We start from the raw sequence: 25,197 nt of genomic DNA, 5'->3' as shown, positions 1-25,197 counted from the left end.
AGTATATCCAAAAAGCGCAACCATGCGTTTCCATGGGTTTGCTTTGAAGTAAAGATGGCGCCTACTTATATTTCTCGAAAAACAGATCTTGTGCTTTACTTTAAATAATATAAACATTTAATGTTCCTGTAAAATTGAAACAGAATGTTTGAGCTCAGTAGTTCGAGATGTTCCATTTGAGTCCGTTTCACTAGATTGGTTCGTTTTGGAGCATTTTCCCCTAGACAATGTAGAAGTAGACACTAGGTACCCTACTCAAAGTACGATCATTTCGAGAGGGATTCGCGATAAGGGCCTATCTGACAAATCAATAACAATGAGAAAATGATCAATGAAATTCTCATGTGCAATTTCAAATCCCAATTGGATAAAATATACTCAAACTTTAACCTTTTCACTTTAATACACATTTCATAAACCTAGTTTTAAAATCCTCATTAATACCACACACATCTCCTACAATTCCCCTAGCTATTTCGTACTCAAAATATCTTTAAAGGTTTCGCCTAAAACGTACTCGAGAATTCCAGTATCGCCCAATGTTATGAGCCTGTAATCGATATTATTTTCAGTGTCGCCCATTACTTTTGCGCCGTGTTTACCTTCTGGTTCCAAGTAAGCCCACCATGTACGCCTTGTTTATTTTTTGTTTGCAGTGTCGCCGTTTACTCTCGCCGTGTTTTGATTTCGATTTCAGATGCGCCCATCACTTTGTTAAACAAAAACACAGGCGTAATCAATAAAGTGTGTGGTTTGGCATGAGGTGAAGTTTCGTCTTCTACAAATTTGCGTTTTTTGAATAGTTAAATTATCGATAGGGGAAAAGTTCAAGTGCAGTGAATAGACAATCGAGCTACAATTTCAACGCTATATTTTCTTAAATTGTGTACATTTTGTCAGTTTCGCCTGATTCGCGAATCTTTCTAGATTTGAGTTTGATACATGATGCGAGTAACACTTGCTACAGAATCATTTCAAAACTGGCATGCATACAAAAGTAAATATGTAGTAAACGGCGAGTGCTTTGCGAATCATTGCTAGGTTAGGAAGCTAGTGGCATGCTTAGCTCAACGAGAAATTATTGCACTAATTATTGTTACATTAGGGAAGCAGACAGAGTCGTCACTCTTCATCATTGCCAAGGCGGCCATGCATCGTCGTGGGTAGGAATTAGCGTGAACGTATCATCGTCGGAGGATGCAAGGTGGTACCGAGCTATCCACTTACGAGAGTCGTAATGTAGCCGTCCTCATCCGTATCGTATGCTTCGTCATCGCTCGTCACCGTGGAAATGCTATCCTGATCCTCCGTGTCCGACATGCTAGGCATCGGCATCGGATAGAAGGCTTGTGCTCGCTTACGACGGGATTTCTTCTTCTGCGGAAGGTTATCCATGGACGCTTTCAATAGGCGCCGTTCACGAAAGTCCCTGAAAGTTTATCCAGAGCGAATACGTCCAGTGCATGATTCCAGTTCTAGAAACACCCCCCTCTCAAGGCTCAAATTACCTCAAAACCCGCTCGAAGCTGGCCCATTCTTCGTCCACCAGTTCGACGTTCTCCTCGCCAAACTCCTCGTCGTGGAAGACACGTTCCGTGTAGTCCGCACTGTTGGCACGCAACCGATCCGCGCCACTGTTGGGACCACGGCCTCCTCGGCCGCGATCCTTCTGGGCGTCGAATTTCTTTCGCCACATTTTGTCACTAGCTTTCTTGGTTCACTGCACTACTTTGGCTTCTAGAGCAAATCCCCTTACATTCGATTGTGAATGCTTTCGAGAACTATGTTGTCATATTATCTTATCGAATCGACACTAGGATGGTAGGTATAACACACTTACATAAAGTTGTCACAAAGAGAATGGAGTTCAGAGTAAGCTTTGAGCTAAGTTTAGACTCTTTTTATTTGCATAGTATTACAAACGTTACTAGTAATCTACGATGAATCAATTATGCTGCCCACGCTTCAATAGATTTGAACGTATCATACCGAACAAATATTAAATCAAAAATCTTCAGACGCTATCTTAACGACATCATGGTAACAACCAGCCCTGCAGTAAAGCGGTAATAAAACAGAGAGCAACCTAATAATCTCGAGCAATTTTCTCCAATTTAAGGTGGGATGCGTGAAGCTTTTATCTTGAGCAAGTTCAAAATTGCTCGAGACAGATTCTGGTAGGGAATAGCTTGAACAAATGTGTGTTTCAACATAACGGATGTTCGAATTTTTGAATATCAGAATAAGTCCATTAGAATTCAATGCACAGATTTTTCAATTTGATTTCCTCATTGAGCCCATTGTCAAACAAGATTTGGCATTAGACAAATTTTGAAAAGAAAAATCGATCAAGGACCGTAATTTTAGAAAGATATAAAATCAATAATTCAGATAAAAAATATGTTATGCTTTTGAATCTAATAATTTTTTATTCAATTTAAAAGATTAATAGAAAAATGGATAAAGATAAGAAAACTTTTAATTTGTTCAGAGTGGATGTAGAAAAAACTTTCGAAGTAGTTCGGAAGAGGAGTTTTATTTGTCTCCAATGAATTGTCTAAAAGTTTAAACAAATTTCCGAAAGAAAAATAGCAAGAATAAGACGATGATCTCTCCACATATTACCAGTTTATTGAACTAACACAAATTGATCTTCATTTTGGTCTCACAGATAACACATATCTTCGGTATATTTCGTAAAGAATCGATAGGATATTGCATTTTCCCAGTCCATACCAATGATTACAACGTCACACCACATCACTAAATAGCACAGATCTCTTCTCCACAGCACCAAAAAATTTCTTACATCGCATTTCTTATTTCGCCTATTGCGCAAAAGAAAGACTATGTTCCTCTAAAATGTTCCTGACCGCACTGAAATTCTTCGCGACAATTCTCCACAATGGATCCCGAAAGACTGGAGGACTACCTAACAAGAAACGCTAAGTTTTCAGCCGTATCCATCTCATCAACTACTACGAATTATTTGAACCCAAATCAGCACTGCATCATTTGACTCTCATTTTGCTGGAATTCACCATCCACTAGCCAAGTACAGCCAAGTTCAGAGTGTGCAAACAGATCTTTCTCCCGTCCATCGCTGCTAGCTCTACCTTGCATCTCAGCCAACGAGATCATTCCGCCTTGGACCAACCCGGCCCGATTCTCAATCCCATTGATGAATCTTAATAGGAAAATTAGTGACGACGCGGTAGCGCGACGATTTACTCATACACGCCATCAACGACTCACTAGGGAGGTTGAAATTGCAAAAAAGTTTGAAAATTCCACCTTCCATATCTTCTTTGGAATAATAATGATTGAAAAAGAGTTATGTTGTTGTTTTGATGAGGATTTAAAAGTGGTTCAAAGTCGCTTAAGTTTTATATGAAAATTTAGACGAAGATACTTAAATAATACTTCTAACATTGTTAAACTATCATAATTAAGCTGTTGCTAGAATGAGTTATCGAATCTCACTACTCAAGTTATAATGAAGGAAGTTTCTGAAGGAACGAATTAATTTTGAGAAGTTGACTAGACTTCAATCCCATAAGAAACTAAGTAACAGTAAACAAATAATTGGTGGACATAAGCTGCCTATGTAAAACTTTTGGACCGTGGGACAAATATACGTAAAACGGCAGTCAGACTGATGCAATTTTTTAAGTTTTGGCTCTTTAAGGCTGGGTCCTAAAATTTGTAATGATTTCTTGTTTTTATTTCATAATATGAAATAGTATATTCTTGCCACTACTTTAGCATTTTTTCCAGCTCAAATAACGAATTTAACATGTATAAACTTTAATTTTAAAAATGATTCCAAATATGAACCTTGACACTTTTGATCATGTTTGACGTTCACTTTGTCGACAAAATGCCACAGGGCTTTTAGTTTTAACACTGGGGTTGTTCCTATCTGACATTTCGAAAGAGACGCGGAAAACAAAACATGCCCAGAATTTTAGTTTACACCATAGGGTGTGACAAAATCTCAAAAACCGTAAAAAATGTTTTTTGGACGTTAAACAAACGAAAATCATTTAAAAAATTAGTAAATATGTGTTTATGGCCTTAACTTAAGCGTTTGGTATTAAAATTGGAACAGGGCTATTATGGTTAATAGTGTTCACCCAAAGTTTGAATTGAATTGAAAAAAAAAAATGGCTGTACACACGCCATTTGAAGTTTGCATAGAAAATAATATGGAAAGGGCAACCTTTTTTGTTTAGCCTGTTTTTACTTGGTCATCTTATCTTATGGAAAGTTGTTTTTATCATTCATATGCGTATGAAACATCAACTTTTTTCGTAATTTAACAGGGTGGCTAGTGATAAGTCAATTTCAGATTCCCGGTTTTCTCCCGGTTTTTTCCCGATATTTCAAAAATATTCCCGGTTTAATTTTATGCTAAGAAATGTATATAATTGCGAATTTTGTTACCATTCCAAACGACTTTGATTACTAGTTCTTTGGTCATACACCAATACATTCCTATCAGACGGAAATAAGATATTTTGCTGCGCATTCTTGGCATATGTTGATTCTGCTAATTTTGTGGAATTTGTTATGAGAAAGTTTAGTTAAAAAAAGGTTTGACCCATTTCATATGGTGTGATTGAGTCAATCTTAGAATGAATCATAGTTTAAATTTGAAACGGTCACACACACTTAGTAGACTTAATTACAAATTTATAAATTGTTCAACAGTTAGTTCCATGTTCATTAGCATAGAATTTTTTTTGTTGTGTTCACCCCCACAAACCTAGAGGTTTTTCTCAGGGCAATTTAAGTTCTGATAAAATATAGCAGTTATAATTCTGGAATGAAGTAGAGAGTTTTACACTATTTATACCATTCCCAAACAAGAAACGAATAGCAAATCATTAATGTAGAACATAGGTTTAAAATTCACCAAATATTTCAAATATATCCGGTAAGATATTTTTTTTCAATTCTCAAAGCAGGTGTTGTTTCTTATAAATGATTGGAATAATATTTTTCTAAGGATGCCTACAACTAAACTTAAGCAATAAAAAAGTATTGGTTGGAGGGACTACTAACTAAGAATCATAGTAAGTTGTAAATTCAATTAGTTTGACCATAGAGAATTGCAAGCTTGCTTAGAGAAACGTAATTGATTACATCCAAAAATTGTAGTTTGTAAAATGAAATGCTTCATGGAACTTTAAAAAAAAACACTTTTCGCAAAATGTTTCTCCATTTCTTGGTTTTAAATTACTGGCTAATTATAAACTGGATTAGAGCAAGTGGTAGCATTACTATAAAGAGTATGTTTCCAAATACTAGCCCTGACTTTATTGATTAACTTGAGATTCAAATCCAGAAACTATAATAAAAATCTACAAAAAATATAAAGATTGTGCTGGTTGAAACATCACTTGGTATTGCTATATTTTCCCGGTGTTGATTGAAATTCCCGTATATTTCCCGGTTTTCTCACGGTGATTTAAAATTCCCGGCTTTTTCCCGGTTTTCCCGATTTCCCGGTGCACTGGTCACCCAGTAATTTGAAATCAATTTTTTTTGAAAATTTTTCAGACTTCCGGAAATTGATCCTCAAAAAGTCAAAAATTTTTGGCATTGGTGACTTGAATGCGAAGCATAACTCATGGAGTAATTCGAAAAGCAATTCCAATGTAGAATTTTCTTTGATAGGTGCTCTTCTGGATATTTCTCAATCCAATACCTCGATAGTCTACTTGTTTTCTGGCGATACTGGAGCAGCAATCATCAGCTTGCGCTTACAAATTGTTGATCTTTTCCATAGTATTCCGTGTGGACAACCAATTTTTTTTCAACTCGCTTCAAACTTTGGGAGAACGATTTTTATCATATTTGACACCGTTCAATCAAAGATGAGCAACAACTTCTTCAGTGTAATGGATATAATTGCTCTCTTCAACAACTTTCTTCATTATGGTTTGAATAATTTGAATTAAGTAAAAATTTGAGATAAGTTTGTAGTAACATTACAGTACTAACGTGTTTGGAACAATAGTCAAAATGTATCTACTGTAATTCCCATATAAACATATCTCGTCTTTGGGGTACCTTTCAATCACCACTGTAAACATTTCACAGCACACTTTTCTATCGTAAATATTGTAATATATCTTAGGAGATCAGGTGTTTTGTTCTTCGGACCACCCTACGGCCCACTCGCATTTCTTCAGTACACACTCACTAAAACCCTGTGACCGGACTTGGTTCTTCCCACCAGTTCTGCGAAACTAACCTCGATGGTGGAGTACTTGCTATCCCATAGCAAAGGATGGTGACGCCTGGTGCGTTCTTTCTTCAGCGTGGCCATCCGAACCATCCTGATCCCAGATCGGTCGCTTATACTGTTGTCGAAGACACTCCAACGGCAACTCCAAAATTCCGCTACCGTGCCAGCTAATCGATTCCGGTGGATAACTACTAAACATGATCGTTGGCGCTGGAATTGTTTTATAGATCGCGATCTTCGGGTATCGGAACACAAATTAGAACCGGACTTGCTAACTAGCGAGCGGTCTTCTTATCGTGAAGTCAATATTGGTTCTGAAAATTGTGCCCGTTAATTACCGTTTACGCTGTTCGAATCGAACTTCCCGACCGTGTACCAAGACTAGACAGAGATGATGTTGCCGAACGAGGTGGCGGTAATGCGCGTGTTCGACATCGTTTCTCTATCAATATTTGGCGAGATACGATCAGCGCCAATTTGTTGTTACTCCCGCGGTAATGGTGACACAGAATCATGCTGGAGTCCCCCCAAATCTTCCACGGAGTGCCTTTCGGTATGATGCCGGTAGATAGCGTTCATGCATGTGACTAAGGCGGAATTTTACGGACGGCCTTGATTGAAGGGTTTCCCAGCTGATGAACACACCGGACGTTCATTTTCGATAACATCAAATTTGTTTTTGTAAAGTAAAAATCGCAGAAAAAATGTAACCATTCGTGCGTTGAAGTGACTGTACAAGAGAGACGTTTGTGCGAAGCGAAATAATCTGAGCTGTTGATACACCCATACTGAATGGTAGAATGTAGATCACTCATCCTTGACCTATATATGAAAGGGAGTAAACGCACGTCTATTCAGCAAGAACTTGTTGAGAGTGGTGAGCTCGATTTTTTTCCGATCGAAGATCTTTTCGAGCATTAGATTGAGTCGGGCTGGAGCTTGAGCTTGAGCTTGATTGACCGCTCATGGTTGCTACTCCAATATCGCCAGATCAGCAGCACTCACACAAGGAACCAATAAGATGACTGCTTGGGACTAACAGACACCCTCAGTGTATAAGTGCTGGTGATCTTCTATTTTAAGGCAACCATACCGCCTACCACGTCAGAATTTAGACCAATGAGGGGAAGAAGGAGGAATGTATGTTGCATTAAAACTAGCCCACATTAGACCGGATATACCCCTGCATCTAAGCCAGTTCATGCGGTAAGATATTGGGGGTAAGGTAATTTTATGGCTTTTGCCGCCACTCTGTTTCAGACTGGGCGAGAAAGGGCGGTCCGCTGAACCAACGACTACTAGGATCAAATTTCAGACCGTTACCCCACTTTTTTGCCTCATCTGCTGGATTCTGCTTTTTGGGCACCCATCTCCATCGATTCCTTTTTGTAAGAGATAGGATTTCTCCGACGCTGACTCCTAGAAACTTATGGTCTCCTGCGGTCCGAGTTATTCCAAGCTAGGACAGTGGCAGAATCCGTCAAAAGAAAAGTTTTTGCTACCTTGGAAGAATGGGCGGTAACCACAGACTCCGCCAGACGAGCACCTAACACTGCTGACATGAGCTCTAATCGAGGAACGGAGAAGACTTTTAGTGGCGCCACTTTACTCTTAGAACCCACAAGTGCTAACTCTATCCCTTGCGTTCCAGATGACCGTAGGTACGCTACACAAGCTTAGGCTGTGTCACTGGCATCAACGGAAACGTGCAATTGTTTAAGTTCATCCATTTGGCTTCAAAAATAGCATCGAGGGATTTTTAGATCATTCAACAACGGTAGGAAGCTGATCCATTGTCGCCATCCTTGTGACAACGTCTGGAATGATAGTTCTCCCATGGATTAGGTAGAACGTCACGAATCCTAGAGGATCAAAGAGACTCATGACGAGTTTGAGCATTTCTTCTTCTTCTTCTACTTGGCATTAACGTCCTCACTGGGACATAGCCTGCTTCTCAGCTTAGTGTTCTTATAAGCACTTCCACAGTTATTAACTGAGAGCTTTCTTTGCCAAAGTTGCCATTTTTGCATTCGTATATCGTGTGGCAGGTACGATTATACTCTATGCCCAGGGAAGTCAAGGAAATTTCCATTACGAAAAGATCCTGGACCGACCGGGAATCGAACCCAGACACCTTCAGCATGGCTTTGCTTTGTAGCCGCGGACTCTAACCACTCGGCTAAGGAAGACCCCTGAGCATTTCTAGTGTAGTTGAATTATTTTTTACGAAATCTTGACCAGGAGTTAAGGTTTAGACGAAAACATCCCTGGAAAGATTCCATTCCATTCCAAGCACGGCTTCGACCCCACCAGCTCTGGAAAGACTTAACTGCTTGGCAGCGTCCTGTGAGACACCACCAATTCCTAACAAAATGGCGTCGGAGTTGGACAGAAAGTTGCGTGAATTGAAACCTCTCGTTGGATGGATGAATTTCACCTGATTAACTAACTTGATTGCCTCTCCTTCCATCTCAAGGCTGTCCAAATAATCATCTACATAGTGATGCTTGATGATCGCAGTCGCCGCTCTAGGGAACGTTTCCATGTTCTTTTGCGTTTGTGTTTTTCATGAATTGAGCCGAACTTGGGGAGCAAGTTGACCCAAAGGTTGCAACGTCAATGATGTATAATGACGGCGCGTCTCTAGAGCTTTCTCTCCACAAGAGACGTTGCGATTGGCTATCCTGGGGTCGAATGAGGTGCCTGAGAAACATCTCTTTTATATCACCGGTCACTGCTATTCTGTGTTCTCGGAAGTGGTACAGGACCACAACAAGTTCTGGCCTCTTAAGGTGAAACAGTTTGGAATCAATTTCTAAGATTGCACTAAAACTTTAAAGGCATATATCTCGCGAAAAAAATCATCCAACAGCAGTGCACTTTTTATGTTGGTCTTGTGCACTAGCAGAAAGTGTAAAATAAGAAGATCCGAAACGTTTGCTAACTCTCTCTTCAGTTTGCTATTGTGCCGGCCATCTTTGGATTCCGAGATGTTTCACCTTAAGCAAAGTCGAATTAAACGATACTTTGTTGATTTCAGCTGACGCACCACAGACGATCCGCACCTTGTGCGGCTTTTTTGGGTTGACCACTACGCTACGGGAGACACCACAACCGTTTAAGGCTAAGTAGCCCGTCATTCGTTTTGGCAGCAATGATTACTTTTCAGCTTGCAATTTCAAAGTGATAAAACTCAGTCTTGATCGTTTATATTGACTTGAAAAAGTATCACTGCATGCGCTTACATGCATAAAGTATGCTGATACTTTTTCAACTGTGTCAGTTCAAAACTAACTGATTTTCTTTGATTAGGAATCGTGCGATGAATTAGCAACAATCATCAACGACGCATACAAATTTCAATGACGGCTTACTTCTCCTTAACATGGACAGAGTTCTTTCGGGCTTGCTCAATGACAGTAGGGGTATTCACTTAAGGCCGCACGGGACGTCATCATAATCAGCCTATCCATTTCAAGAAGCAAATCCCAAGAACCACTCCATATATCGATGCAAAAATGTATCACGATGATTCTATATATGCAGTGCACAACCCGATAGATTTTCAGCTTCATCGGTTCACTAAAACTCGAGATTTGCTTCCACAAAGTTTTGATGATTATTGTTAGAGTGAGACGAAAGATAGGGAAAATAACACGGTCTCCCGTGTCCCCTTAAAACTGCGTAAAACGTAATTCTGCGTATATTCAGGAATGAAATATTTCGCATGAAATATTCCTTCCAAATGTCAAATGTGAGATGAATGATCTAGTCGTCCGCTGAGAAAGTCAAGTTGTTGTTCAAGCCTAAAAAATGTTTTAGATTCAATTTGGGAAATCAAATCTTTCAAATACAAGTTACTCATCTTTATCACACTTTATAGTCGAACTGGTTGAGTTTGAATAATTAGCTGTTGGCTTATAGAAATTTTAAAGGAAACAACCAAGTTCGATGTACAGCATGATTTGGCCAAATGCACTGCAGGAATAATTCGTCGGGTACTTGCAGCTAGCTTCAGATCATCAACTCGCTCTTGTAATCTGTGGGAGAGAGACAGCCCGATCTGCATTGTTTTGCCTTTAAACGCTTTTGATGCGTCAATCTAACCTATCCTCTTACACAATTGTAAAGTTGAATTACGTTTACAAAACTCCACACCATCTTTAATGGTAATCCTTAGTTCTCAGCATTTTTTCGCCCGCATATTTCCACAACACTACGGAAAATGGTTTATGGTAATTATTTTACCATATTCAATATGGCTCTAACAACCATAACCGTTTGAAGTTTTCGGGAATCGGCGATAGTTGAAAAAATGCTTTACCACAGAGCTGGACATTAAGCGGTATGATTCGAATCTAAAATAATGTTTGTGGGTTTGAATTCAAGGAAAAAAATAAGGCAAATATTATTTACGGCAACATTATATAATACTTTATTTCATAAAATTATTTGTAATTGGAAATTACTGCCTAGGAGCTCATTTGGTAGCAACGCTACTGTGACCATTAGCAATGTTTGTCGAAGATCTTCTCGGTCTGTAGCTTCCGGTGTCTGTCTAAAATATAACAAATCAATCACGAATCACTTTCTTCGATATGCACTAGTCTTAATTTATTTCTGACTGCCAAATAAATCCGAAGGCAATAGTATTGTTGCATTTGGAACCTCAGGCACGCTTTCTCCAAATTGAAGGTTCTCTTGCTTGTTACATCCACAGGACATCGGCACCCGCATTGAGCTATAAATGATTTAATCTTTCTTTGTCTCACTTACACGATACACGAGAAGACACAAATTAACTTACCTGGGAAAGATTGTTCATTTTTTTTAAGCTCAAGTAATAAATGGATAAACGAAAACATACAAATTATTTCCAAAGAAAAACAAAATTTCGCGTTAGAATCCTGATAAATACCGTTTTGACTCATATTCCGAACACTTAAGGCCAAGAGTGACTTCAAATGCATATGATTGTCATACATTGGCTGATATTTCTGTAAATTTTAATTTCCTTGCAAAGTCTAACCCTTAGCTATTGGGTGTACCAATAATAATGTTGAATTAATTAGTTTCAGTATTGTTTTCACGTGAAAGTATGGAACAACATTTTGATTCAAATGCCGAACACTGTGTTCAGTCTGTCTCATATTCCGAACACCTTGATTCAAATTCCGAACAGCACGAATAAATCGTATTCAAATGAATAATTTCGCAAATTTATTTATCTGAGCTCGTTCTACTGGTCTCAAACTAGAGAATCATCACTACTCCCGCGGTATAAATTATATTAGAGACGTTAAAATTGAATTGCAATTGACTGCCATTTCCTTGTTATTTGGTGACATATTTCAGCGAAACATTTCAACCAAATAGCAATACAAAAAGCGAGTGTTCGGAATATGAGTCTGTTCGGAATTTGAGACAAAACGGTACTGAACTCAAAACTGTCATACTGATATTACCAAAGCATTCTTAGATTGATTTTCAACATTCTGAAATGCTTCATTGTTTATTTACGCAATATCTTGAAACATTTCAGATAATCAATTTAGCAGGACTTACGCAGCAGTTTACGCTGTTAAGTGAATACCCCTAGTATCTTTTAGCCAAATATTCTTTCATTTTTTGATGCACTCGGATAATTTCTTTTCCAGCGATTCGAGTTTTCTGACTGCCATCGGAAAACTGTCTGGAAATTATATATTGGAGAATTTCCATAGAAGACCGGTTTCGAATCTCTTAGAAATTCTGCGCGTTGTTTCTGCTAATATTTTGGCGAGCACTTTGGTCCACTACTGACTCCGGGACATCGAAGAAAGACTTTGATTCTAGCTGATCCAGTGAGAAAAAAAAACGTTCAGTTGTTCATTTAATTCATGGTCCACATCTCGAGCAGCTGGTTTACTAAGACTGTTGGTGATGACGTACGCTCGCTATACCCATAAAACGGCCAATCCAGCCTACATTTTGCGGCGACGGGTTCGTTACCTTGTCTTTCACGAACTTTCAGTGGAATGCACAATCTCAAATTGTCAATTCCGATGAGAATTTTAGTCTCGGCGCGTTCACAGTCGGCGACTGGAAGTCCACGCAAGTAAAGGCCTAAACGCAATGATAGCGGAATGGCAACGGAAAGCGGAACCGGTTCGCCAGCATGAACTATACTTTGCTTGTCGATTCAGTGTTGGCTCACTTTCATCCATTGACAGCTCAGTCGAGATGGTGTGATTCTTGCTGGCGAACCGGTTCCGCATTCCGTTGCCGTTCCGCTATCATTGCGTTTGGGCCTTAAGGATATCGCTCAGCTAGCGCTCGATACGGGATTGCTTTGGCAGCAGACGTCGTTCGACGGTGTGGGCATTCTGAACCTAAAACGTACTAGTTTCCTCGATTCCAGTGATATGGCAATATTTCCTTTTGGACTTTGCTTCTTGACGCTCGACCAGTGTTGATAGACTCACACTCAAATATCAATCAATACGCTCTCCCGTGAGTGCAAACTCATTAGAGATCTGCTTCACAAATCTCACGTTTGAGATTTTGTTGCAAAATCACACAATCAACTCAAACCGTAAAAATGATTCAGTCGCAAAACCCGTCAAAACTCGTGAAACCCGAATGTTGTTGTTTACGTTAGAAAGAATTACTATAATTTTAACAGACTAACAAGAAATTATTGCCGTGTGTGAGTAAACTGTGGAAATATGAGACAATGAGTCAAAAAGGTGAGTCAACTCATCCATGATTTTTTGAAAGCATCGCAGGCTTCCATCGAATCCACGACGTCATGTTCGTAACATGAGTGGCAATAACGATCTGATCGGATCGACAGTGCCAATATTATCGTTCAGTGCGACTAGTCTTAAGCTCATCACAACGCAAAAAGTCAGTCTTATTCTAGATGCAAATGTATTATTTTCAAGAGCATAAAAAAGATATAATTCAACATAAAACAATACCAGTCCAAATAATTTAATAAAGAAATAGCTCAATCACTCAATATACTTATTCTGCTTATCATCCCGTTTGACAGATCAAATTCTCCTCATCTCAGTTTCGGATAGTTACGCTATGGCCATTTTACGACACGTTTCGGAACAGCTGATCGCCGCCACGGCGTCAATTGACAGGAGACCTGGGATTGAATCCAGCGTGATTTTCAAAAACGCCTCACCAAACGGGGACATGGAGAAAATGACAAAAAAGAGATCCAAAAATGTTCGTTACTGCAACATTACACCTAGTTATTGTACCGTAAAATCGGGTGTAATTGATCATCGTATCACACGATTTTATTTATTCGTAATGGAGCACGAATATCAATGTAAGCTGCAGTAAATGAACGTTGTTTGTCGTAACTATTGTCGAATTATGTGTTGTGAAGTTTTTTTGAAGTTGAAGAATGTTTATTACTATGAAAATAATGTAAAATTTCAAAATCGTGCACGGTGCAGTATTGACAAACACCTCAGAACTTCTATTTCTAAACAAGGATTTGAACATGGTATAAACCTGAAAGTTTGTGAGGATGCTTGAGATATATCCCCAAACCAGATTTCATCTTCTAAACTCGTACCAATTAGCTCATATGGTTGAAATAATTGAATTTCTGTTAGATATCATTGAATTCCTTAGAAAATTGCATAGATTTAGGAGTTTTCTGCGTAAATCTTGGAATTTAAATATTCGTTATTTATATAAATATTGCATTGTTAAGAATATGACAAGCATATTCGGATTCAGGGAGCTCAAATTTATCAGGTAAGAGTTGTTTTGAAAACTAATAATAATGGCATTGACAAGTGATCAATTTCACCCCGAAATGAGATCCCCTGATTTTTTATTTTAGAGATATTTGTTAACACTAAAATGACATTTGTTAGAAAATTTCGGTACATGAGTCGATGAGGCTCACCTTCGTACTTGTTTTCCTGCATTTAGTTGTTTGGTTTTGTTAACATTATAGAAAACAGACTAGAAAAAAACGAGAAAAATGATCAATTTCACCCGAAATTACGGTATCAGCTACCGTCAGACGGGGCTACTTTTGATTCCGGGGGCTACTTTGGACACTCACGTTTTGGACTTATTTCCAGCATAAATATTCATCTGAGCCATTTTGTGTCTTCAGCACTTTTATTAACCAATTTATGTTCAACAATCAGGCATGAATATTTTTTGGAACAACATCAACAATAACAGGATAAACAAGAAAATATATCAAAAAAGTCCAAACAAATATTCACAAGCTACAAAACATTTGCTATGTAAACATTGTATGAATTTTCCACATATCGTGGAAAGTTGTTGGGAATATCACAAAACTATCGAATCGTCATGATTCAAAGAAATTTGTGATAAATTAATGTTGAAAGTTGTTTTTCAGAAAAATAAATGATCAAATGTCCTAATTTTACGACTCATATTTAAATATAAAGTGTTGGTTTCTATATTTTACAACACAATAAAAAATAAACAAAAGGATTAAGAAAAGTAAATAATTGTAAAACATATATATTTCAACTCGTATAAACAGTAAGCTCAACACCTAATCCTTAAAAAATATTATTCAGTCATATTGTACATGAATCTGCTATACAAAGCAATGGCATCCTTCAACTGCTGAAATAAACTACGCCATCTCAAAACTATTAAGAGCCAAAATGCATCTAACAAAAGCAAACTTTTATTGTTTATGATCTTGTGAATCATTATTCTTATACTTCATGGTTTGTATTTGGAATAAAAATCACTTTTAGTTACAGGAATTAGTTAGATTCTTCTACATATCGTTCATATAACAGTAAGAATCAGAACAAATATTTCTGTACAAAGCTAATTATTCATCGCAGTACTTGATAGTTACACAATTCGTTTGCATCAACTTGAACAATCAAGCATAATTCGCTATTTATTAGCTGACATTTAAAAGGAAGTAAAGTTGACATATTATCATGCAAACTAAAAATTATGAATAGCATGTTTTTGTGAAAAGTATTGTATAGGTATGTGTAGTTTTTTAAGCTTTACAATTTTCTAAATAATGTATATCATTGAAAAACATTCGAAAACACCATAATGAACGAAAATTAATAGAATCAGTTTGAAATTTATGATGAGAAATCATTTTACTATCAAAACATATTAATTTCTAAAAGTGTCCAAAGTAGCCCCTTTTTTGTCTTGAAGGACACATTTTTTTCGCTATTCAAGCAACTTTTTTATTTATTGATGCATTTGCCTCATATTTTGCACATTGGTTACTTACAAATGCAACTTAAATATGCGCAAGAATTATCGAAATCTATCCATTATTCACAGAGCTACAAATCCTCAAAGTTGAAGAATGTGGAAATAATGTCAAAAGAAGCCCCGTTTGACGGTACCTCTTTGTTACCCATTGCACATAAAAAGGCACTTTTGTGATCAGAAATATTTCAATAATTTTTTCTCCATTTATGTTTTCGCCTGGATGAAAAGTTATGCTAGAAATGCGCACAGTCATCAACCACCATCATCGCGAAAACTGATGACGATGATTGCATTCTCCCAGATATCCTGTCATTTGACCAGCTTCGTAAAATGGCTCAATTCCTATCTTATACAGATGCCCTGTTGTAACTACCTTGATCCTTCCGAACGAGGGGTTTGCTGCGCATCGCAACAATGGCAGAAGGGCTTGCTTTAAGTAAGCAGACTGCCTATCAGTCGTAAGAAATGGCGTACAATAATGATGGAAAAATGAAAACGTAAAGAACAAATAGGTTAAGTGTGAAAGATTAAGAGTGGAAGATATCAGCAAGTGAAAGAAACAATTACAAAGTACGCGGAAAGGGACGGGCCTGGCATTGAACCCATGATTTTCTACTTATAAAGCAGATCACCAACTCTGTCTATTTTAGAGACCTCATACTTAAAAAAAAGCAAAAACAGACCGAAATGAGATCAAAAAGAGACCAAACAGGAATTGCAACAAATATTACTCGTGACATTACGACAAGTGCATTTTCTTAAGATTTATTCCGGTATTTACTTCCGAAAGTAATTCAAGTGTTTGCCCAAAGATTGCTTCCGGTATTACTTCAAAGATTTATTCAGGAAATCATTTTTTGATTGCTTAGCAAATATCTTTTGGTGATCATTTACGGTGTGCCAGCAACCGTTATTAACACACAAAAATGTCCAAGAATTTGGCACCTGCCATTCGAAAGACATAGCATTCCTGTAACTTCTGATTTTCTTGACGAAATTATTTCAAATTCAAAATTTCCAGAGAAGATTCTTGGATATCACATGTTTTAGGGAATATTTTGAAGCATGTGGATTAGACTGATGCAAATTTTGGAGTTTCTGCTCCCCTATGCTTAAACAGTGTCAATTATGTTGAAACCCATTCTCCCAAAATTTGAATGATTTGGAAGAGATTTGATTGTGCACACGCCATTTGAAGTTTATATAGAAATTACTATGGAAAAAGCAAACTTCTTGTGTTCAGTCCTCTAACTGCTAGTCATAATAATCTATGGAAAAGTGAACAAACTCTTCTCATGTGAAATTTTCCCAGCTACAACTTTGCCGAAGACCACATTTTGAAGGAACGTAAGGATAATTTGTTATTATTGATAACAAAGTCTAAATCATGCTGAGATGATCATTTCATTACTTTCAGAGCAACACTGCCTTTTTGCTGTAGAACATAGTGGCATGGATTACTTTGATCTATTCTTCCTACCAGTGGCTCCACTATTGCCTGCCGAGCAGTTGGTCGCCGTTAAGTCAGAGGGGACCAAGTACAAAACTTGGGAAAATCGGATTATTCTCTCATTTGATGCGAAATTACCTTTCCTCCGTTACACTTTGATCAGATTTGAAGAATGCTGCAAACTGCGAGAGATATGTAATAAGTTTACTTTGAATGATCAACAAAAATCAATAAAAGTGTGAGTCAGAATGGACCTAGTGCTTATTACCATAACAGCGAAAATGATCAGCGCGCTGAGGAATGCGAGGAAATGAAAAACATTTCAGGAGATTTGTCAGATTTTTCGACATCGAATCATTCTTTTACTTATCCATCAATAGAAATTTATAAATATTACTTAATTCGATGCATTTGATTTTTATTTTTGACTATTTACCATATTTGGATGGGTGGTCAGAAATTGCAACAAATTCTGTGCAGACAGAGTGGACCAAGTGTTGAAAAGCAATAAAATGATTGATTACTGCATTTTTTTAGTCAATTTCAGAGTCCGATAGAAGTTTTCGGTAGATCTATGGTGTATGTATGGCATGTCCTAGGACCCGCTTGTTGAACCAGCATATTTTGGTCGGTACTCAAGATTTTCACTTGGTCCCCTCTGACTGAACGCATATACGAATTTTTCTGGTCTTCAATGCCCTGATCCTGCGAAACCTTAATTTTCAAGCTATCGTAATGTCACTGATTTTGGTATTTACTATATGGTTTATTTAGGAATTCACTATACTGGTGTCGAAGGGTCTTGATAATTTGTTTATCTTAGAGATATGCACCCAATTTGACCATGCAAGCATTAAATGATTGTTATTTTCCAAGAAATTGTTCAGTCAGAGTGAACCAACTCACTGAACGGTGGTCTTTAGTTCAGTCAGAGTGGACCAAGTACACGTAGTCCATCAAAAAATCGTTCTATTACAGGTTTGGATTATGATTTTTCATGATTATCACTTCACATTATATTGTTTGAAAGTAACATAAAGACGTGTAGAAATATTGAACCAAAATTTAAACGAGTTCAAAAATTACAGAGCGTTAGACTTTGAACCCATTTTTCTCAAAATATCAAAAATGTCACTTGGTCCACTCTGACTTAACGCCGACCAGTTGATGAAGCATGTAAAAAACAAACCCACTTTGTAATCGCGAATAACAATTTATCCTGACGTCCAATCAAAATGTGGTCTTCGGCGGAGTTGTAGCTAGAAGGATTTCACATAAGAAGAGTTTGTTCACTTTTCCATAAAATATAATGATAAAGAGATAGAGGGCTGAACACAAAATGTTGGCGTTTTCCATATTAATCTCCATGTAAACTGAAAATGGCTTGTGCACAGTCAAATTTCTTCCAAATAATTAGAAACTTTGGGAGAATGCTATTTACCATAAGAGAAACCGTTTAAGCATAGGGGAGCAAACATTTCCAGAATTTCAAAATTTGCATCACTCTAATGTGGATATCCCTTGCAAAATAGCATAAAACCTTCAAATCACGATAACTCTCGATTCCCTCGTTAGAATATTTTCAAATTCACGGAAAACATGCTTGAATGCTATAACTTTCAAATGGTAGGTGCCAAATTCTTGGACATTGTTTTTGTAATTATAACGATTTCTGGCACACCGTGCTTTCATTAGTTTTGTTTAAGATTCCTTTAAGAATCGAACCAGGATATTTTTAAATCGAATTCCACAAATTACTTCAGAGATTTCATCATTAATTTTTGAGGAATTCCCTTAAATATAATTCTACAAATTACTCAAGAAAAGTTTTCCAATGGCTCATGAAGTGATATTTCCATCAATTCCGCTAGGAATGCTTACTAATTGTTTACTAACTTTTGTTTCTTATTTTACAATCTGAATAAAAGTTCGACGACATATCAATAATGTGACCAAGTGATAACCAATGCAGATGATGAGAAGCGCTTTCACCTTCCTAGGTTTTAAATTTTGTCCAAATTTGCGAACATGAATGATTTGAATTCTTTTTTTAGGAAACAGTTCTTGTTTTTATTTTGTAACTCATTGTAAATAGCGTAAATCCACAGAAGAACTAAAGTTGCTACAATTTTTCTAATTAAATTAGTCTCAACCGCCGCAAATTTTTTCCTAACTCCAAACGAACATGGCAACAATCGAATAAATCAAAATTCTCCAATAATTGGGCGTAATACCTATCAACCTGCAGTCAGATAAGCATGATTGAATGTTAGACTCTCCACTGATAAAGTTTATTGGTTAGTGCCTTGTTTTTACAATCAATGCAAATATGATCGATGAAGATATAATTTTAAATCTATATAAATAAAAATGGAGTGGTGTTTGTATGTCACGAAATGGCTTCCGAACGGGTCAACCGATTTGAATGATTTTTTTTCCGTTTTGTTCGTCAAGTGTTCCGACGTGTTTGTGTGTATAGAAATCCCAGGATATTCACCGGGATAGTCGGAAAAACAAGCGTGAACGGAACTTTCATTTTGTATGGGACGATCCATAGCATTTTTCAACAGCCTACTTGATGGCAAGACGAAGTTTGCCGGGACCACTAGTTTATCATAAAAAAATATAAGCTTCAACTTGTTTAGTACGAAAATCAAACAAGATAATAAACAAATCATAGACATACGCAACCGAGGCATGGTCCCATCACAAATAGCAACAAACGCTAAGCTAACGATGCTGTCCAGCTACCTAATTATAGCGGGTGGCACATGGTTTACATTCTAAGGGATTAGTAAGTGCCGATCGACGTGATATAAATTTTATATCGGGTCGGGACAAGTTCCATTCCGTTATCGCTGGCAAGCGTTTGTTTGCCTTTGCAACGCAAAAATTAAATGCTCATTTGATGTCTGGCGCGAATCGGCTAGGTAATGTAACAACAGAAAGGGTCGATTTCCGTTTCAGATATCGTCACAAGTCGTATGATATCGGCAGTCTGATGACCAGAACGATAATTTAATGTTTGATAGCATAGGTAGTAATAACTATTCATGTCTTGAAACATTTCTGGTGTATTGGAACATTAGATCTATTCATAATTGGGGCCTTCCTTATCCAAGTGGTTCCCTGGGCATGAAGTATCATCGTACCTGTCACACGATATACGAATGCGAAAATGGCAATTTTGGCAAAGAAAGCTCTCGGTTAATAACTGTGGAAGTGCTGATAAAAACACTAAGCTGAGAAGCAGGCTCTGTCCCAGTGGGGACGTTAATACCAAGAAGAAGAAGAAGAAGAAGAAGAAGAAGAAGAAGAAGAAGAAGAAGAAGGAGATGTATCAGAATTGGATTGGGGCCTTCCTTTGCCGAGTGGTTAGAGTCAGCAGCTACAAAGCAAAGCCATGCTAAAGGTGCCTGGGTCCGATTCCCGGTCGGTCCAGGATCTTTTCAACAATGGAATTTGTTAATGTTTCCGAGAGCATTGTTCGAAATCGATCAAGATTTCTTTCAATGTAAGTTTCATATGTTATCTAGCCGGCTATTAAATAATTGATGTTGGAGCTGACAGGATTGAGAATCTCTTCATGTGATATTTGTATTGCAATCAGAATCAGAATCAAAATCAGCGTGTGTAACCAGTTGGTCACAAAGGTGACTAGAGTCGGTTAAAACCAAATCTATCGTAGAAGAGATTCTAGAATAGGAAAACAAATAGGCCTTTCTTGTTCTAATGGTAAAACTTGTCATTGTTTGCAATTCTATTGTACCCGTGGCTACGGTACGGCGAAACAGCTCATTAATTTGCCACTTTATCCGTTGCAAGTCGAAACGAATGGCTGTAACGCCGAACACGGCTGATCGAGTGCACAGAAACTCGCATCAGCTTTGCGTCAGCTGGTTGGATATAAAATGAACAGATGATCGTCTCGACCTACGGTTTGTTTTGCTATCTAGTGCCGTGGATAAGGCCCAGAGAATATTATGTGAGAGTACGAGAGGATCATGAATTCTCTCTTTGAAAAATTAGTTTCCCCTAGTATCCACTGGGTACCACTGCTGTACAACGAACGATACAAATCTACAGTGTGCAAAGCGTTGATCGTTTGATCACCTATGCTGCAAAATTTGAAACCTACTGTATTTTCGTTGCTATCCATTCCGTCTCCGGGTCCTTGATAGCCCACCTCCGCCAAGAGCTGCTCCGTGATTGGGCTCAACTTGCCTCGTTTGCTTCGGCCATTGCCGGACTGCTGCCGTTCCAACTGGATGCGCCCCATAATTCAGTAATACCGGAAAGTTGCCTCTCACAAACCGAATCGAAAGGCCCGCTCCGAAATTTCGACCGTACGCCTTTTTTTTTTTTTGAATCACATTGAACCGACCCAGAGGAGGACTACAGCGGGCAGATCCTATCGACGACCGTTTCACGATATATCAGATGCGAAGGAGAGCTCCCGGCACGAGCCCACCGATAACCGGACGATGACTGTGAGGGAGTTCGGCACCGTCGACACCCGCAAAATCTTATCCGATATATCAAAAATAATAAATATCAATTTGCAGAAATCGTTTCATGTCGTATCAGTAGGAGTAAATCTCGAATGGTATTGATAAAATCAAAAAGATTGGAAGCGAAAGACGAATTGGACACATAGACAAAGGGACTTTGGTAGCTACCGGCAAAGGTGTGTGCGGGCGGTTGGCGATAAGTCTGACTGGCGTGTAAAATATTTGCTCAGCTACCGAAATTAAATTTGTTCATCCATACAAATTATGCATTTCCAATGATTCATATAGTATTTTTATTTCTTAGTATACTAAATCTGTGTTGACAAAGGCTTCCAATGGATTACTTGCTTTGCTCATGTCCACAGTTGGTCAGCAGAAGTTAAATTATTTTGTTTTGAATGGGGAAAGGCCTCTAAAACATCAAAAACATATTTGGCAGGCATGATTTTCATTATGTATTAACGGCATTAATTTTTTCGGGAATAGTTACAGTTTCGAAAAATATTTGTTAAGATACAAATATTTTTCGTTTCAACTATTTTTTGTTCATAAACATTAGCACTGTACGCTATCAAGGTTTATAACCCGTTGGTAACTTACCTAGGACCTTATTGCAATATTTGGAGCTTAGTAATGAAACAATGCAAGAATAGACAAAACATTCATTAATATGTATATATTATGAAAACAATGAATCAACTAGTGGAGTGAATTTTATTGTTTGAAATTAAACTTTTGAGAACATTATTTCACTGAAAATTATTCTGAAAATTACAAATATTTTTTTATAAATTTCAACATAAAAGGACAGTTTTTCGACATCCCTGACTATTTAGTATATACAGACAAATTTAGAATAGTTTCCTTGAAAATCTATCGACCACTTCACATAATTATCAACTGGTGACCATCTGGCACGAAATACCAGAACAAGCGGTCGCCTCTGGTGGTGAGTTATGATACATAGGAAATTTGTAACTCTAAAAATGAGAAGTTTAGTCTTTTAACTATTTTGCTTAGATACATATCGAAATGAATATACTAGAACAGGGGTTCTCGGTCTAACAGATTATGCGGGCCATCTGAGTGCATTCAAAACATCATCACTAATCAACTCCCGATAAACATCAAAATACACAACATGAAGGAACGTAGACAAATTTACAATCATGCCAATGACCGAATGCTCAAAATTTAGTGACAAGAACAAAACAATATGCTTCTGGTCATCAAAAAACAACAACTTGCGGGCCACATCACATTGCTTTACAAAATCCGTTTGCGAACCGCAGTTTGGTAACCACTGTACTACCCAGACAATCAGAATATACGTGTAATGAAATCACCTTTTGCGTTGTGCGATGCTTATATGTTCAAAGTTTCACGTATGAGATGTCGCGAAAAGGCCTAATACGTACAAATGGAGGCGATATACGTGCATATTTGTTTTTCGACAACCAGACTGAGAAAGCCATCCAAAAATGGCGTTCTAAGCCTAGATTACGATTCGAACAATATAGTCAAGTCTCCATAGCGCGATACTAAAATGACCATCGAGTGAGGGAGGTGTCGACTTACAAAGCACAAATCCTGTTCAACTGCGATCCAGGTAGCCATGGAAACCAACTTTTACTATGGTTATTTAAATATTTATCGAGATACGAACAAGGATACGAATTATCGAGTAAGGGGGAGTTGAGTAAACATTTTTTTATATTGAAACCTGTTAAGAACCACTACACTACAAAACATACAAAACACCCAATAGACCAATGGAGAGTGTTCCGATGCTTAGCTTAGCTTAGCTTAGCTTAGCTTAGCTTAGACTGACTACACATATCAATGGTTGCTATTCCGTGATTGACCGAAGTCAGTGAAAATGCACAAAGAATCAACTAGAAGTTCGGCTGGGATTGGCCATAATCTTCTTCAGTGTGCATAATTCAGTGCCTCTATTTATACAGGGTCAATAACGGCGCCGGCCACGTCCTTGCAGTCAGGTGGGATTGGGGGAAGGAATGTTAGTATGTAACCTTTGCTATTTGGAGACCGTGTTTGCCTCTGCATCTCCACAATGGTTACTGGGAAGGATGTTTGTTAATGGGGAGGATCGTTGGGTCAAAGGATTCATTTTGATAAGTGATTAGACCATGATAAATAGTTTTTTTTGTCAAATATAAACATGCTTTTATGAAAATATAATATTTTCATTTGATATGAACAATTTCTATGTAAAGGAAAATTATGCCGACACTTGAGGTGACGAACCATTCAAAGTTTGTTGAACAAATATTTAAATGTAACATTCCTACAGCTATCAGGACGATTATATTTTACTTATTTGAAAAGAAACAAAAACTCGATTGGCTGGAACATCATAGAACACTCTTATTCTTATGCCGACACTTACAGTGGCGAACCATCCAAAGTTTGTTGAATAAAGTGAACCTTTCGCAAGTCTTGTAGTGTCGAACCATTCAAAGTTTTTTTTTATAATTACAAAAATAAAGATAAAAAGAAAGGGGTGTTTTGAAAACAAAAAAATGTTAAACATAAATAATTCATGAATTAGAGTTTATGTCGACACTCACAGTGACGAACCATTCATAGTTTGTTGAAAAATCATATTTACGTCCTACCGTTGTATCGATTAAATGTGCAGTCATACATATTTTATAGATTAGAAATAGTAGCATGAAACGAGCTCACCAATTGATCGGATGACGGACTGAGCAGCAACAATCCACATTCAGCTTAACTCGTTTGCTCGGCTTTATAAAAGCACTCAGAGAAAATAGGCGCACGACCCGAGAGGGAAAACAACTGACGACTGCTCGGGCTTTCTTGACGCACTGCCAAAGAGCTATTATCAAGGTCGAAGATCAAACAGAACTAACCGATCGCGGAGCTTTTTCACTTCACTCGACCGACGCGCGACATGTTTGATCCTGCAATCGTCACTCGCTCCCGCAGAAGCAAGCGTCAAGGTCGAAAGATCAAACAGAACTCCAGTCCAATGGAGAGTGTTCCGATGGACGAAAAACTTCTTCTGACTGGAACGGAAAGGATGGTTCACTGCATTACATGCGTGTTAATTACTGCCACCGTTAGCGCACGGTTATGAGGCACACAATAGAACACATTTTCCTATGGGAAGCGTGCGGGTGGTCATCGCTTTTTCAGTTCTGTCGCCTAAACGGTAAAAGATACCATTTTGGCGTCTATGGATGAAAGTTAGAGTATGGATTGATGAAACAAAAAACGTTTTTTCGAAAATTTTTCATGATACAGAAGATAGTTTTTCCGCTATTTTTCCGACAATTTTCTCCATGATGAAAAATTTTCCAAGAAATGTTTTTCTTTTCATATTTTTAATGTATTGCTGAAGAAATTTCCTTTCGATTTCACTAAAATACTTTTGTTCTACGATGCATAGTTCAGGAGATATGAATTTTTAAAGTTTGAGGTTTATGGGGAAATCGTGAAAATTCATCAAGAGTTTTCCGGGAAAATAGGCCACTGTATATAATTTTTTTGAATTTCACTTTTGTTCATGTATCCACGAGCACTACCTCTGGTGAAAATTTCATACAAATCGGAGAGCCGCCGGCCCAATTTGTCCGATAATAAAAAAAAATCCTCAACAAACAAATACAGGTTTGACTCGATTATCCGGAGTTTAAGAATCATTTATCCAGAGTATGTTATTCGCGATTTCTGTTTTA

General features: G+C 37.7%; 1 protein-coding gene and 1 long non-coding RNA gene across 17 annotated transcripts in view; both read right to left on the bottom strand.

The window, feature by feature from the left end:
• Positions 1–25,197, bottom strand: part of LOC5567294 (chloride channel protein 2) — a 167,937-nt gene that overhangs the window by 84,270 nt on the left and 58,470 nt on the right. For 2 of the 16 annotated variants that reach the window (XR_002498638.1, XM_021837639.1), the window contains exons 1-3: positions 2,626–2,927; positions 1,509–1,813; positions 1,228–1,429 (exon numbers count right to left, since the gene is read on the bottom strand). The exons of 7 other annotated variants lie outside the window; for them this stretch is intronic. Coding sequence is in view for 1 of the 9 variants with exons in the window: in XM_021837639.1 (XP_021693331.1) it covers positions 1,228–1,429; positions 1,509–1,696 (390 nt within the window). In the remaining 8 variants the exon portion in view is untranslated. Of the gene's footprint in view, positions 1–1,227; positions 1,430–1,508; positions 1,814–2,625; positions 2,928–6,262; positions 6,432–21,099; positions 21,444–25,197 lie in introns of those variants that run through there. 7 more of the 16 variants (XR_002498639.1, XR_002498640.1, XR_002498652.1 and 4 more) reach the window with 7 other exon arrangements.
• On the bottom strand, positions 10,668–11,167 carry LOC110674092. The gene is made up of 2 exons (XR_002498663.1): positions 11,064–11,167; positions 10,668–10,997 (listed from the first exon to the last, which is right to left on the bottom strand). It is a non-coding gene; the product is annotated as an uncharacterized LOC110674092 (long non-coding RNA).

Source organism: Aedes aegypti, chromosome 1 (genome assembly GCF_002204515.2).
Source record: "Aedes aegypti strain LVP_AGWG chromosome 1, AaegL5.0 Primary Assembly, whole genome shotgun sequence".
Lineage (NCBI taxonomy): Eukaryota > Metazoa > Arthropoda > Insecta > Diptera > Culicidae > Aedes > Aedes aegypti.
The sequence above is the reverse complement of the archived record's forward strand: the minus strand, read 5'-3'. Positions and strand labels throughout refer to the sequence as shown.